At 45.0% G+C, this 15,714-nt stretch overlaps 2 protein-coding genes across 3 annotated transcripts; one reads left to right on the top strand and one right to left on the bottom strand.

Annotated features, from left to right (window-relative positions):
• Window positions 1-10,662: 10,662 nt before the first annotated feature.
• Window positions 10,663-13,019, bottom strand: MOAP1 (modulator of apoptosis 1). The gene is made up of 2 exons (XM_045561767.1): window positions 12,705-13,019; window positions 10,663-12,512 (listed from the first exon to the last, which is right to left on the bottom strand). The coding sequence occupies exon 2, from the start codon at window positions 12,390-12,392 to the stop codon at window positions 11,334-11,336; it is 1,059 nt and encodes a 352-aa protein (XP_045417723.1). The 5' UTR covers window positions 12,393-12,512; window positions 12,705-13,019; the 3' UTR covers window positions 10,663-11,333.
• A 43-nt stretch (window positions 13,020-13,062) lies between these two features.
• On the top strand, window positions 13,063-14,882 carry TMEM251 (transmembrane protein 251). 2 transcript variants are annotated; one of them, XM_045561739.1, is made up of 2 exons: window positions 13,063-13,145; window positions 14,055-14,882. In XM_045561739.1, exon 2 carries the CDS (start codon window positions 14,071-14,073, stop codon window positions 14,464-14,466), a length of 396 nt encoding a protein of 131 aa, XP_045417695.1. In that variant the 5' UTR covers window positions 13,063-13,145; window positions 14,055-14,070; the 3' UTR covers window positions 14,467-14,882. The 2 variants fall into 2 exon arrangements, with proteins under 2 accessions (XP_045417695.1, XP_045417687.1); XM_045561731.1 differs by having other exon boundaries at window positions 13,118-13,602.
• The last annotated feature ends 832 nt before the right edge of the window (window positions 14,883-15,714 follow it).

The following is a 15,714-nucleotide window of genomic DNA, read 5'->3' as shown; positions in this document are numbered from 1 at the left end:
AGTGTCTCTCCTGCAGATAAGGGGGACTACTGTTTGTTTCTTATGTGTCTTCTTAAAATTGGAGATTCTACAAGGCAATGGCTGGAGAAAAGGCAGGGGGCTGCTTTAATTAAGACACTTCCAAGTGTCATGCGTGACCCTTGTTAGGATCCTGATTCCTACAAATCAACTGTAAGAAGATATTTTTGAGATCGTTGGGGAAAATTGAATATGAACTGAGTTTTAGATGATACCAAGTCATTATTGACAATTTTGTCAGGTGTGATGTTGGCTTTATAAGGAAAGCTCTGTATTTTAAGAGGCATATACTGAAATATGTAGGGGCAAAAATGCCATAATATTTGGGGATAATATTAAAAATGTTGTAATGATAGACCCAAATTTTAACCATTGCTTTTGGGTAAGAGGTGTGACTTCTAGGGGCCTGTCTACTTGTCCTTAGTATGAGAATATTTTGAAAACTAGCATATAATATTTTAACAAATGGAAGAGCCAATAAAACCATTCATAAAAATATTTAAAACTCATGGAGAGACATTTGGTTAAGCATTTTATATTGAACACACATGTTTATCTCTGTTTCTACCTGAAAGTCGTCCAAAATGACAGTCAAGGACTAGAACAAGTGCACACCTGCAAGAACAAGGAGAAGGGGTTGTACGGACCTCTGAGGAGGGATGTTTTGGAGTATGGACAGCTATTGGAGGAATAGTCCCTGCAGAGGGGCTACCAACTGAAAGCGAATCTCCCCTTGCAGAACTTCCAAAAGGCTAGGGACAGCAGGCCTGGTTGCCCCATGGGACTGAAACCAGAGGGTTTAACAGGTTGAAGAATGGCCCCCAAAGACATCAGCTCCTAATTGCTGGAACCTGTGAGTGTCCTTATAGACTGAGGCAGAGGGGGATTTGACACAGACACGAAGGAGAAGGCCATGTGAAAACCGGGCAGAGAGGGATTTGAAGATGGCAGCCTTAAAGATTTGTGTGATGTGACCACGAGCCAAGGAACGCCAGCAGCCACTGAAGCTGGAAGAGACAGGGAACGGATTCTCTCCCAGAGCCTCTGGAGGGAGCGGAGCTCTGCCATCACTTTGGTTTGGGAGCTGTGAAACTGATTTTTGACTTCTGGCCTCCAGAACCGTGAGAGAATAAATTTCTGTTGTTTGGAGCCATCAGGTTGGTGGTAATCGGTTATAGCAGCCACAGGAGGCTGCTACGGAGAGTCTGGCTGAGGGTAAGATGTGAGGAGCAGTAGGATGCCCAGATTCCTACTCCGCCCTGTGCAGCCCCACCCTGGCAGGAGATGGGAGGTTTATTCTCTGGACAAATTGGACTTGAACCAGAGATGATCCTACTCAGAGACGCCGGACACAGTGAGGGGTGCAGGTGAGGCTCCTGACCCCGGGTCCACGTTCCAGACAGGGGGCCCCTGGCCTGTTTCCCATCAGCTCCAGAATGTAAGTAGGCAGGAGATTAAATGATTGATCCCTGGAGAAACTGAACAGTCTAAGAGAATATATCTCCAGCTACCGATGTCTGGGGGTCCCTCAGCCCCAAAGCCGGCCTCTATCCTATCGTCTTCTGGTGGAGCCCTCTCCAGGCCTCCAGCATCCCCCACAAAACAGTGCCCACAATCAGCTGTTTGTGCCCCACTTGACGGCGAGAACTGACAGCCAAGGATCATCAGATGTTCAAAATCCCACTATACATTTTCTCAGACTCATTTGGGAAAGAGAGAACACAACAGACAGGCAGGAAAGAGACGCATGAACGCAGGGCCACCCACAGGTGGGCCATGATGTGGAAGCCACCCCCGTGGCCTCTGCTCAGGACGGCTGCTCCAGTTGACAGTCAGATCTGTTTGGAGGAAACAATGACAATGTAGGGAGTGTTAGAAAGCTAAAACATAAACAAACTAAAAAGCAAACAAATAATAATGGACAATGAAGACTCAAAAGGGGGGATAGGTGGGAGAGGGAGAGGGGGTGAAAAATGACCTGGGGGGTACAGTGTACACTACTCGGGTGACGGGTACAGTAAGAGCCCAGACTTCAATATGTATGTGTAACAGAATTCAACTTGTACCCCCTAAATCTATTGAAATTCAAAAAGAGGAAAAAAATTGAACAAAGAAAAAAACCTGGGCTACATATCCTAAGAGTGTTAACAAAGGAGGATCAGCCACTGTGATCAACGGCATTTTCCAGTTACAGATTCATCCACTCCACACGCTGTTCTCCCAGTGTGACTCAAGTGGGATCTATGTTCTTTGCTTAAGTCTGGGTAGGGGAGGGGCCTTGTGGCTGCCCAGCCAGCAGCCAGTGGGTACAGCAGAAGTGACGCTGTTTGACTTCTGAGGCCAGATCGTAAAAAGGATCAGCCCCTGCCCGGGTGTCGGAACCCAAGCACTGGTGTTGTGAGCAAGCCCACACCACATGGGAAGGCCCGGTGACAAAATCCTGAGTTCTGGCGGACGGCACCCCCCCGCCGCCAGAGGAGTGTAGAATCTAGTTAGGGAATTAGAAAGCACACTCACCAAATGATATGCTGACAGTATTTGGAAACACTTGCTAAGTGACAAATATTAACCACATTCAGAATTTAGAATCAGCTTATAGATTAAAGATACTCAAATAAAGATACCTAGAAGAATCCTTTGAGTCCCAGAATTTTAGAGCTAAGAGCGACCACAGATTTTGTAGGCAAGTAAACTAAAGTCTAAGAGGAATTAATCACCTCACTTTGGGTCGTAGAGCAAGACAGAGGCAGGCTCAGATTTGGGTTCAAGTTTGGGCTGTGCCACTACCTAGCTGCATGTCCTTGAGCAAAGCCACTCTCCTCTCAGCCTCACTTACCTCATTTACAGAATTCTATTATTTTAGACCCCAGCCTCTGACTCCCAACCCATCTTCTAGGGTGGTGACTTACAAGCCTGCTTTACATTGAATTAATAAATAATTATTTAATAGAAAAGTGTAATAAATAACACTAATTTCTTGAATATACTTACCCAGTTTATATGGTAATCCCTGTGTACGTTAGACAACTAACACGTCTAAAAGCAGAGTTAGGCAGCAGAGGAAGAGCCTGTGGGAAACCCAGGATAGCTAAATGGTATTTTGAACCTAGATTTCATTCTCTTTAAAATCAGTGACTTTCAGGCTGATCTGGTTTCCAGGTTTTTGTTGTTTTTGAGACAGAGTCTCGCTTTGTTGCCCAGCCCAGGCTAGAGTGCCGTGGCATCAGCCTAACTCACAGCAACCTCAGACTCCTGGGCTCAAGCGATCCCCCTGCCTCAGCCTCCCGAGTAGCTGGGACTACAGGCATGTGCCACCATGCCCAGCTAATTTTTTCTATATATATATTTTTAGCTGTCCATATAATTTCTTTCTATTTTTAGTAGAGACGGGGTCTCGCTTTTGCTCAGGCTGGTCTCGAACTCCTGAGATCAAAGGATCCTCCGTCTCAGCCTCCCAGAGTGCTAGGATTACAGGCGTGAGCCACCGCGCCCGGCTGGTTTCCAGTTTTGTGAGTGGAACAGCCGGGAGTGAAGTGCAATCAATCACTTGTATAGACTGGAATCAGTCCATTTGCCAAGGTCAGGCCTCTCCGACAAGCCAATTAGAAGGCTCTAGAAGTGTCATGGACCTAGAGAGGAAGTCATTGTCCCAGACTGAGTACTTAAATATTTTTCTACATAAATGCTTGAGAAGTTTTCCAGTCTTCGAGGGGTTAGGTATGACGCCATTTACGTAAGACTCCCTTTCCCTGCTTTGGCCTGGCGGGGCCCTACTCTGAGTGCTCAGCGCCACCTAGTGTTGTTTAACTGAACAACCCCGGTTAGGAAGGGTGGGCTTGAGACGTTCTCTCCTAATGACTCATTTCGCTGGTTGGCATCCCAGGCTGTTATTTGTGTGTGTGTGTATGCGTATGCCGCATATGCATTTCAATGAATATTTTATTTTAGAATCATTTTAGACTTACAGAAAAGTTATTATTTACAAAGATAGTACAGAGAGTTCCTGTATTCTCACCTACTTTCCCTACTGTTAACATTTTACATTACCATGGTACATTTTCATCTCCAGGAATCAACATTGATTTTTTTTTTTTTTTTGAGACAGAGTCTTGCTCTGTTGACCTGGCTAGAGTGCCCTGGCGTCAGCCTAGCTCACAGCAACCTCAAATTCCTGGGCTCAAGCGATCCTCCTGCCTCAGCCTCCCGAGTAGCTGGGACTACAGGTGTGCACCACCATGCCCAGCTAATTTTTCTATTTTTAGTACAGATGGGGGTCTCAATCTTGCTGAGGCTGGTCTTGAACTCCTAACCTCAAGCGATCCTCCTGCCTCAGCCTCCCAGAGTGATAGGATTATGGGTGTGAGCCTCCATGCCCCTGGCCAACATCGATACATTATTATTAACTAAACTCCTGAGTATATTTGGATTTCACTTTCCCAATAATGTCCTTTATCTGTCCCATGATCCCTTCCAGGACACATTTATTTAATAGTTAACTATGTTTCCTTAGTCTCCTCTGGTCTATGATGGTTTCTTAGTCTTTTTTGTTTGTTTTTCATGATTTTGACAGTTTTGATAAGTACTGGTCAGGTCTTTTGTAGAATGTCCTTCAAACTGCGTTTGTCTGGTGTTTTTCTCGTGCTTATGGGAAGGAGCAGGGACCCCTCTTTGGGGTGAGCTGGGCTCCCCAAACATGGAAATAAAAGGAAAATCTTGAGTCCCTTCAGGGGAAGTTCCAGGCACCCAGCTAGCCTAGAGAAGTGCACGGGCAACCGGCTGAGCAGGAAGACAGTAATGACAAAGGCCCTCCAAGCAAGCCACAGTCACGAGGTGTTCTGGTTCTCTATAGAAACTAAAGATGGCATCTTAACATATGTTCTTGAGTGGTTTTCAGAAACCCCCACTGGATGGAAAATGCAGATAAGGGGAACTGGAGAACTGAACTCTGACCGCAGGCCACCATTCTTTGTCCTAAATTTCTCTCTGAGGAGCCTGGAGAGTCACACCCATCTTCACTTTCCTTTCTACTCATCCAAAAATCCCTGAATCCACCAGTAACCCATGGGCCCCCACCTTTAAGACATCCCACCTTTTTGGGCCAGGCCAACGTATGACCTCCATGTATTGATTTACAATTTTGTTTGCAACTTTTGCTTTCCTGAAATTACCCTTTCCTTCTAAGCCATCAGGGAGTTTGGGTCTTATGGGCTAGCTGCCCATTCTCTTTGTGTGGTGTCAAGCAATAAAAACGCCTTTCTCCTGCTGCAACTGGCTTTGCTGCACCAGGTGAGCAGACAGCAAAGTTTGGTTTGGTAACAATTTGAGTGGGGTTGTGGGTTTTAAGGAGGACCACAGAGGTGAAATGCCCTTGCCATCACATCGTATCAGGGGTCCATGCTAGCAACATGACTTATTACTGATGTTAACTGTGTTAATGGGAAACAACCCAAACTCTGTAAAATAATTTTAAGAGGTTTATTCTGAGCCAAATGTGTGTGACTGGCTTGGAGCACATGGGCTCAAGAGGTCCTGAGAAAATTCGCCCACAGTAGCCAGGTTACAATTTGGTTTTATACATTCGTGGAGACAGGAATTACACGTGAGATCACAGTCAGTACTTGGAAGGTGTACGTTGGTTTGGCCTCCTAAGGTGGGACTTCTTGAAGTGGGGAGCTTACAGGTCATAGGTGGGTTTAAAGAGTCTTTGATTTGTAATTAGTTAAAGAAATGAAGCTTTGTGGACCACCGACTACCGGACATTTACTGAAACTCAAATGATATATTAAGTAAAATGATGGCCTGCAAGCGTGGTTTAAGCTTTGTCTTGCATGGCCTTAGGCCTGTTAATGATTTTTAGTTTTATTTTATTTTTTTTGAGACAGAGTCTTGCTCTGTTGCCCAGGCTAGAGTGCAGTGGTGTCATCATAGCTCACTGCGACCTCAAACTCCTGGGCTTAAGCGATCCTCCTGCCTCAGCCTCCCGAGTAATAGCTGGGACTACAAGTGAGCCCAGCTAATTTTTTCTATTTTTAGTAGAGATGGGGTCTTGCTCAGGCTGGTCTCAGACTCCTGAGCTCAAGTGATCTTCCCGCCTCGGCCTCCTAGAGTGCTGGGATTACAGACATGAGTCACTGTGCCTGGCCTTGATTTAGTATCTTATTGTTACAAAGACTAACTCCAAAAGATAGGAAGAATGACATGGCATGTTTGACCCCTTTTCTCCTCAGGGCTGGCAACTCAATTTTAAGGTTTCTCTGGGGTCCCCTTGGCCAAGGAGGGGGGCCCATTCAGTCGTATGGGGCTGGAGCTTAAGATTTGATTTTAGTTCACAATCACGATCACCTGGTCAAGGGAGTATTTGCCAGGTTTCTCCACTGCAAAGTTATTATTTTTCCTTTCCCATACTCTATTCCTTAGAAGCAAGTTATTAAATTCAGCCTACGGTTAAGGGGGAAAGGGAATAAACTCTACCTCCCAAAGGAGGGAGTAGCCACGTAAATTATTTGATATTCTTCTTTGAGGAAGATGTCTCTTTGTAACAGAGGGAATGGCCTGAAAAAGGGTAAAATGTCTTACGAGTTATCTCTTTAAAACTCCTTCCCCTTGTTTGGGAACTAAAACCTGCATCCCTGCCTGAGGCCAGTAATCAGAAGGGCAGGGGAGTGTTCTTTGTACCTCAGGAGATGGCTGGAGGGAAGGAGGGAATTGTCCAGGACCAAGTCACGAGATTGTCTTCCCTAGAGAGGGGATGATCAGGACAATCAACTATAAACAGCAATAGCCTGAAGCTGAAAACTCCCTTTAAAAAGCTCTGTATTTCTGTTTATAGGGAGGACAAACATGCTTTAAGACAGCAATCTCCCGTCCTCCTCATTTGCCAGCATATTAATAAACTTCTCTTTCCTTCTCCTCAAACTACTTGTCCTCATTCTTCTGATGTGACCTCAGGGACAACTGCTAAACTTTCGGTAACACCTCCCACATTTATTTATTCAATCTTTCTTTAAATCAACATGAATTCATGGATATTGATTTTATACTTTGGGTTATAACCCAATACCATGCTATTTATTTTGTAGCTGAAATTGTTCTAGCTTCCACCATTAGGAGCTCTTTCAGGCTGGTTCCTGTGGCCCTTTAACATGCCACCTTCATTTTTTTTTTTTTTTGAGCACTTGCTTTGCATATGTATTTTTCATTTAAGAAACAGCACAATTAGCTGGGCATGGTGGCAACACCAATAGTCCCAGCTACTGGGAAGGCTGAGGCAGGAGGATCACTTGAGCCCCAGAGTTTGAGGTTGCAGTGAGCTATGATGATGCTACTGCACTCTAGCCTGGGTGTCAAAGTGACACCCTGTCTCAAAAAAATAAAAAAAAGATAAAATAAACAACACATTACTAAACTAAATTATTCTTAAAATATCATCATCTTATACAACCAGTTAGCATTTTAGTACTCATTCATGTTTTTGAAATATATCTATTTAAAGAACATATATATTTTTATTATTTCACAGGATTTTATAAACATAACTGCCACTTAAAAAAGAAAGATGTAGTGTTTAGCAGATACATAGCAGAACACCTTAAGAAAAACACTCTGGAGTCCAGGTGCGATGGCTCACACCTGTAATTCTAGTAATTTGGGAGGCCAAGGTGGGAGGATTACTTAAGGTCAGGAGACCAGCCTGAGCAACATAGTGAGACCCCATCTCGACAAAAAAATAGAAAAATTAGCTGGGCATGGTGATGCACACCTGTAGTGCCAGCTACTCAGGAGGCTGAGGCAGGTGGATCACTTGAGCCCGGGAGTTTGAGGTTAGTGAGCTATGATCATTCCTCTGCTCTCATGCCCAGGCAACAGAGGGAGACCTTGTCTCCCCCCTTCCCCCCAAAAAAAAGAAAAAAGAAAAGCTCTTTGGAATCAGACTATGTGCCCTTGTGCCTGACATTAAAATTAAATCTTTCTGGCCAGGCGCGGTGGCTCACGCCTGTAATCCTAGCACTCTGGGAGGCCGAGGTGGGCGGATCACTCGAGGTCAGGAGTTCGAGACCAGCCTGAGCAAGAGCGAGACCCCCGTCTCTACTAAAAATAGAAATTATCTGGCCAACTAAAAATATATATAGAAAAAAAATTAGCCGGGCATGGTGGCGCATGCCTGTAGTCTCTGCTACTCAGGAGGCTGAGGCAGTAGGATTGCTTAAGCCCAGGAGTTTGAGGTTGCTGTGAGCTAGGCTGACGCCACGGCACTCACTCTAGCCCGGGCAACAGAGTGAGACTCTCTCTCTCAAAAAAAAAAAAAAAATTAAATCTTTCTGATCCTCAAGCTTCTCATCTGTAAAATGGGGAAACAACAGCAAGTTTCTGACAGGTTTCTGTTAGGATTTAACAAGGCAGCAATAGAATAGATTAAGATCAAAGACTGTGGAAATAGACAGCCTGAGTGTAAATCCTGGTCCTGTCACTCCTTAGCTGTGAAATTCTGGTCAAACTACTTTATTTCTCTGTGCCTCAGTCTCACCTGTAAAGTGGGGAAAGTAAAAGACTTAATGGTGCACAGTATCTGGCCAATGGCAGGTGCTGCATGTCAGGCATCATTACTGACCCTGAGTAGACCTCTAGGGCAGGAATAACACTCCAGATCTAATCACACAGTCTTAAGCCCCTAGCTCAGTGCTTTGCATATAGGAGACGTGCAACATTTATTAACACCTTTGGGTGCATGCACTCACATCTGCTTATCAGCAAAACAAGTAATACTGCTTCCCACCACTGAGGCAGCGAGTGGCCTGTGTCACAGGGCCTTGTACGCTCTAAACGAGTATACAAATATAAACAAGATCAGAATTACACCTTCAGAGTCTAATTTCTTTTTTTTTTATGCTCTCAAACATGGTAGAGAGCAGACTGCTCCCAAGGAGGCAGCCACATTTAGTTTTCCATCGTGGGAAAACTTACGGGAACGTATAAAGAATGAAATCATGACATTTGTCATAACAGAAACATCATAGGAGGTCTCTGAATTTAAAACCAAAGGTGTACATTACAAATTTGGTTCTTTTGAGTACTTTTATTAAAGACTTTATCTCACCTTTCAGCAACTTTCAAACTTTCTTCCTGCTATCATCTTTATTCTTTTTTGGGGGGAATAAATCACTAACCCATGCCACCTGCCCGGTCCTCCAGGCTCTCAATATTTCCCACTGCTAATAGTGTCTAGTTTGCTAGACACCAGCAGGGCTCTGTAATTCAGAATCGTGTACAGTTGACCCCTGAACAACGTGGGTTTGAACTGCACAGGTCCACTTATATGTGAATTTTCTTCTGCCTCTGCTACCCTTTTGAGACAGCAAGACCAACCCCTCCTCCTTGTGAAGATGACAAGGATGAAGACCTTTATGGTGATCCACTTCCACTTGATGAATTGTAAATATATTTTCCGTTCCTTACAATATATATATATATATATATTTTTTTTTTGAGACAGGGTCTTGCTCTGTCACCCAGGCATGATCATAGCTCAGTGCAGCCTCCAACTCCTGGGCTTAAGTGATCCTCCTGCCTCGGCCTCCCAAAATGCTAGGATTACAGACGTGAACCACTGTGACTGGCCATGATTTTCTTAATGTTTCCTTTTCTCTAGCTTACTTTAAGAATATAATACATATAGCACACAAAATATGTTGTTTATGTTCTCAGTAAGGCTTCCAGTCAACAGTAGATTATTAATAGTCAAGTTTTGGGGGAGCCAAGTCATATAAGGATTTTTTTTTGGAGACAGAGTCTCAGTCTGTTGCCCAGGCTAGAGTGCCGTGGCATCAGCCTAGCTCACAGCAACCTGCAACTCCTGGGCTCTAGCAATCCTCCTGCCTCAGTCTCCCAAGTAGCTGAGACTACAGGCATGCGCCACCATGCCCAGCTAATTTTTTCTATTTTTAGTAGAGATGGGGTCTCGTTCTTGCTCAGGCTGGCATATATGGATTTTTGACTGGGCGGTGGGTTGGCTCCCCAACCCCCCTATTATTCAAGGTCAAGGGTACTATACTCCAATGCATATGAGATGTAAATTTACAAAACATGGCCCATACCTGCCCTGCTTTCCTTGTGAGGCTGTTCAGTACAGATACCCTCATGATTGCTTCTCTTTCTTGGCAGTGGAAAGAACATGGGCCTTGCCCAGCCATTTACTAGTTATTTCACCTTGGCCAAGCTTTTAAAGCTGCTGTGCCCATTTCCATAAATGTGAAACTAAGTTATCTTATATTGTAGGATTTTTAAGAGGATTAAATGAGAAAGTACATGGAAAAACTTTTTATTCTAGTTTGCCATGCACAGGCATGCAATGTTCATTTCTTTCCTTTCTCCCTCCAAATTCAATATGCTGACGTGTCTGGACCTTTTGCTAATTTGTGTACTGTCTTGTTTCATTCCATTGTTTAACTGCTTCAGTGGGTACCTCTAGCAATCTCACTTAGAAAAATATTTCCTATCCCCTGGGCACTAAGAAGCAAGAATCCAAGGAACTGAGTCTGTATAAGTTCAGTGGTTTTCAGATTTCCGCTTTAGGAATCCTTTGTTCAAATGAAATCTTTCTTAGAACCTTGATATAAACAAAACAGATAAAAGAAGTCTTTTTTTTTTTTTAGCATTCGTTTATTTTATAACTATAATCTTATAACCATGAAAATGACATTCAGAACTGGATGCTTTGATGACACATATCACAAATCTGGGGTTAAAGGTGGTCATTGCAAACTTATCAACCTCAGCATTCAATTAATGCCTTTTGATTGCACAGAACCAATATAATTCTGATTCATACAAAAAATAATTATCTTAACCACTGCTCTTGATCTTCATCATAAATGTAGGGCAATATACACCTAAAAACTATTGATGTAACATCATCACATGTGACATGCTACACTTGCACATGTTACCAAACAAGCTGACATCTCAATGAGATCTGGTCAGCATGTGCACCTGAGCCTTCCCCATCCTCTCAGAGCACTAAACATATGTAGTGACAGACCTTTTGTACAATTTTGCATGATAAAAAATTCACAGAGACTAATTTAAATAGATAATAGCAGTTTTAAATAAATAGCAGTGCAGAACTACACCCTTCCTAGTCAATGACACACTTAGGAGACATTAAATAGGCACAGAAATGACAAAGGGTTTATACTCAGACCTGCATGAAAATTACTTACTTGGTAGCACAGGTAGGGATTGGTTAATGTCTATCACTGGAGTACACAGACTCTTCTACTTTCATGCTCCACTTATTGACAGATACCCCTTCCTGAGATTCAGGTGAAATGTTCTCCTAATCCTGCCTGGAGAAGGGCCTCCTCCTCCTCAACTGCTTCTCCATCCTTTATCAGTGCCAGTAACTGCAAAAAGCCAGGGGCTGGGCCATCCTCTGGCAAACCAAACTGTCTGCGAACTGTTCTGTGGACCGCTCCAGCAACGATTTGGTCTAAGCGGGCCTGATTCACAATGTCTTTCTCAATTGCTCCTCTCTGTACCAGCTTCTGTAACAAAGGCTCCAGCCTTAGTATGTAAGCAGATAATTTTTCTTCATCCTTCTGGTAAGTGGTCAGATATTTGACCTGCAACTCCCTAGGATTATCTATAACCCCAAATACCTGCTCAAGAGCCTGCAGGCATTCACGGACTGTAATTAAAGGATTGCTGATCTTCAGGACACGAATAACATCTAATGCTGGGCCTCTGAGGCTCTCTAGCAATCGCCTTCTTTTCTCTGCATCTGACACCTGCCATGCCTGGATCATTTGAGTAGTATGAAACAACCAGGGTCCGAATTCTTCCTCTTCTACTTCTGGAGGATCCCTGCCCGAGAATACTCTCAGCTTTTTATAGTGCAGGTATTGCAGGGCAGGCTGAAGAGCCTCATCCAATGCCTGTGCCAACATAGGGGCCCGAATTTCTGGGATCATGTCCTGGTCTAGGTCAAAAGGGTCATTTTCATACCCTAGAGCTCTGGTCAACTCACTCACTGTCATCCCCTCTTCCTCTAAAAATTCATTTAATCTGCTTAGAAATTCATTATCTGGGTCAGGGGGCTTAAAGATCACTCTCCAGATACCCCCTTTTCCCGGTATCTCCTTAGGGACCAGAGCATGAACAGTCTCCTCAGTAAGGCCTACTAAGGCTACATTCCTGTTCTCTTCCCTCCTGAACATCCTCCCAAGCAGTCTGTACTCCCCCAAAGGGGCTAAACCAGCCCGCAGAGCCTCCTCGATTTCTGCCACACCGCAGGTCTGGGGGATGCCAGCAATCAACAGCGCCTTTCGAGGGTTCATATCCATCCCCCTGCACCAATCTTCTAAGAGTCTCAACGTCATGGCGCCCGAAATATTAGATTTTAAGTTCTAATTCGTTCGGGACACAGATGCCCACCGCAATTCAGAGTAATCCTCCGCGGTACCGCAGGTGAGTCTCGTAACGTGCCGAGGTCCAGCAGCCTGCAGGACAGAGCAGTCAGGTTAAAGGTGCCGACGCTCAGGGCGCCCGTGCAGGCCCCCACCGGGCCCACCGGGCCCACACACTGCAGCGCCCTGCGGCAAGCAGCCACCTCGCCCTCTCCCAGCTCGGGCGCCCCTGCGCACGTCGGGCCTGCAGGGCCGCTCGCGGGACCTGCTCCCCCTCACCGTTACCTAGTGCTCGGTGTCCGCGTCCGTCCGCCGGCGGCCGAGGCGCCAGGCCGGCTCCACTCGGCTCGATGGACGCTCCGGGGGCCAAGGCGATCGCCGCCGTACCGCCTCGTCCCTGCGGGGCTCTCCGCAGCAAGGAGTGAGGGGTGATCAGAGTCGCGAGCCGGGCACCAGGTGGCAAGGCAGAGGAGCGCTGAGGTCGCCAGACCCAGACAGCCGCCCACCTGAAGGGCGGGCCACCACTCGGGCCGCAGCGGCCACAGCCCGAGGCCCAGATCGAGTCGCTTTCGGCTTGCGCTAGGAGGCGGGGCAGCGGCGGAAGCGCCCTGACGTCACGAGGACCGGGCCTTCCGGGCGGGGCGCACTCGCTTCCGGCCAGAGCCGGAAGCTCCGACTGCGGCGGCATCCGGGAGGGCAGGCGGGCTGGCTAGCCGGGACAGGAAGGTGAGACCCGGGACCTAGTCAGATTTGCCGGAAGGCGAGGCCGGCGGTAACTGCGGGGCGCAGCGCTGTCGCCGTCGCAGGGCTGTGAGGGCTGGGTCTGGCTCTGCCCGAGCAGCTTTGGTCGCCGTGGGCCGGCGCTGCAGCGCGGCAGGGGGCGGGGCCGGCTGCTGGGAGGCCCAGGTGGCTGGGAAGTCTCCCGGCCGGGCCGGGTGCCCCGAGTGGGGCTCCGGCAGCGGCGATAGGGGCCGGGCCGCCGCGTGACCGGCTGCAGTCACGCTGTACTTAATCACAGTTAGCTTGCGCTCCAGGCTGGCGGCGCTCACCTTTCTCGGAGCCGGGTGACCCAGGGGATTTCTTTTATGGTGGCTTTCTCTGAAATGCCAAAGCCACCCGATTATTCAGAACTGAGTGACTCTTTAACGCTTGCCGTGGGAACAGGAAGATTTTCGGGACCATTGTAAGTGTTTAAGAGTTACTGTCTTAACTTGGGGGATCCAACGTTGGCTTGACTTTTAACAACCGAGTGTTCCGGTCTGAAGCAATACTGTTAAGCCAGAAAGTATTTCAACGGTAAAAGTGAAATGTACCGTAGGAAACTGGTTTAATTCCAGTTTTGGAAGGAAAGGTGGACCTGTTTAAGTAGGGTGTAATGATTTATTTATTCTGTGGGATTCACATAAAAAGCAGAACTAAATACACACAGAAACCAGTGTTTTTACTTGCTTGTAACTTACACAAAACAACAATCTGTAAGTTGTTTACATTTCTTAATAAACGTAATTTGATTATTTTGAAACTTTGATATGTTACTGGGATGTTTTAGAACTCTTGGAAATGAAGCAAGTGCATTTGGAATAGTTGCTATGACAGCATTACTAGACCCTAACTGTATTTTTTTTAAACTTGAAGGCACAGAGCATGGAGAATGATGAATTTCCGTCAGCGGATGGGATGGATTGGAGTGGGATTGTATCTTTTAGCAAGTGCAGCAGCATTTTACTATGTTTTTGAAATCAATGAGACTTACAACAGGCTGGCCTTGGAACACATTCAACAGCACCCTGAGGAGCCCCTTGAAGGAACCACATGGACACACTCCTTGAAAGCTCGGTTACTCTCCCTGCCTTTTTGGTTGTGGACAATTATTTTTCTGATACCTTACTTACAGATGTTTTTGTTCCTTTACTCTTGTACAAGAGCTGATCCCAAAACGGTGGGCTACTGTATCATCCCTATATGCTTGGCAGTTATTTGCAATCGCCACCAGGCATTTGTCAAGGCTTCTAATCAGATCAGCAGACTACAATTAATTGACACATAAAATCAGTCACCGTTTTTTCCCTACGATTACAAAACTGCCAGTACTATATGGAGTCTGATCACAAGACTGCAGTTTCTTCACAGATCTCAGGAAGTTGTGGTGGGGCAGAGTCTTTTTAAAAAATGTGACCAGGGGGCTATCTTTATCTGAATAATAATGAATTTTTAGGTAAAGCCTGACATATAGTACTACAGAATCATGTTGATGACTTCAGATTTTGGAAGTAAAATCGTGTCTGTTATTTGCATTCTTTAATAACTTGACTAAGTACCTGAACTCATATTTCTATTCTACTGTGCAACATAGTGATGAATCAGAATTTTTTCCATTGGGGGAAAAATGAATATGAACATTTCCATTGTGTTAAGTGTACAAAGGTCCAAACATGGTCATAAAATTTAAATTTTATACAATTACTTGGCTTGCTTTAAAATTCTTCAAACTAAAACACCAATTTATCCTGTTGTAGCTAAGACAACTGTTTATACTTGCTTGCTATCAGCTTATGAGGAATTGGTATAAAATTATTAAGGTGATGGCTGTCTTGATAAGCAGAATTTGTTCTTCCTCTTGGTAATGGCTAGCTAAATCATTAATGTTACTGGTTTTAAAAAATTACTTGGGAAGAGACTGTATGTTTGAAACTCTGTAAATAACTTATACCTAGAAGACAGAAACAAGGCATTCAGTGAAAGTATTGCAGGTAATTTAGTCCAGTCCTTATCAGATGCATGATACCCCTCTGAAAGATACTATCAAGTCGTCATCCTTCTGACTTTTCCTGGCCCAAGGTCAGGTCTTCAGGCAATAGGTTAATTGCATGAAGATGTGATCCCTGTACCTCCTCCTTTGCATTTGTACTACCTCGTGTCTGGTACCAATACAAATAACTAAAAATGGAAATAGATTTTTTTCTTTTCTGGGTGAGATCAAAATATATTTTTATACAGTTATGTCATTAATACTGGGAAACATTTTATACTGTTTTCATAATCATAACATCTTTTGGTGCTTAGTCTGTTGGGCCCTGTTCTAAGAGCTTTACATGAATTAACTCATGTCATCTTTCCAATAACCCTATGAGATGACAATTATTCAGATTTTATAGATAAGGAAACTGAGGCAGAGAAGTTAAGTAACTTGCCAAAGGTCACACAGCTAGTAAGTAGCAGAACTAGGGTCATAAGTAGGCATTCTGATGTCTTTGTTACTAACTACTTAGCTATAGTGCTTCTCACAGATGACAAA

This window comes from Lemur catta, chromosome 1 (genome assembly GCF_020740605.2).
Source record: "Lemur catta isolate mLemCat1 chromosome 1, mLemCat1.pri, whole genome shotgun sequence".
Lineage (NCBI taxonomy): Eukaryota > Metazoa > Chordata > Mammalia > Primates > Lemuridae > Lemur > Lemur catta.
The sequence above is the reverse complement of the archived record's forward strand: the minus strand, read 5'-3'. Positions and strand labels throughout refer to the sequence as shown.

Coding starts and splice junctions, on each gene's coding strand:
- MOAP1 (XM_045561767.1), bottom strand. CDS start 12,392: ATGACGTTGAGACTCTTAGAAGATTGGTGCAGGGGGATGGATATGAAC.
- TMEM251 (XM_045561731.1), top strand. CDS start 13,505: ATGGTGGCTTTCTCTGAAATGCCAAAGCCACCCGATTATTCAGAACTG. Junction 13,603..14,054: donor GGAAGATTTTCGGGACCATT/GTAAGTGTTTAA, acceptor TTAAACTTGAAG/GCACAGAGCATGGAGAATGA.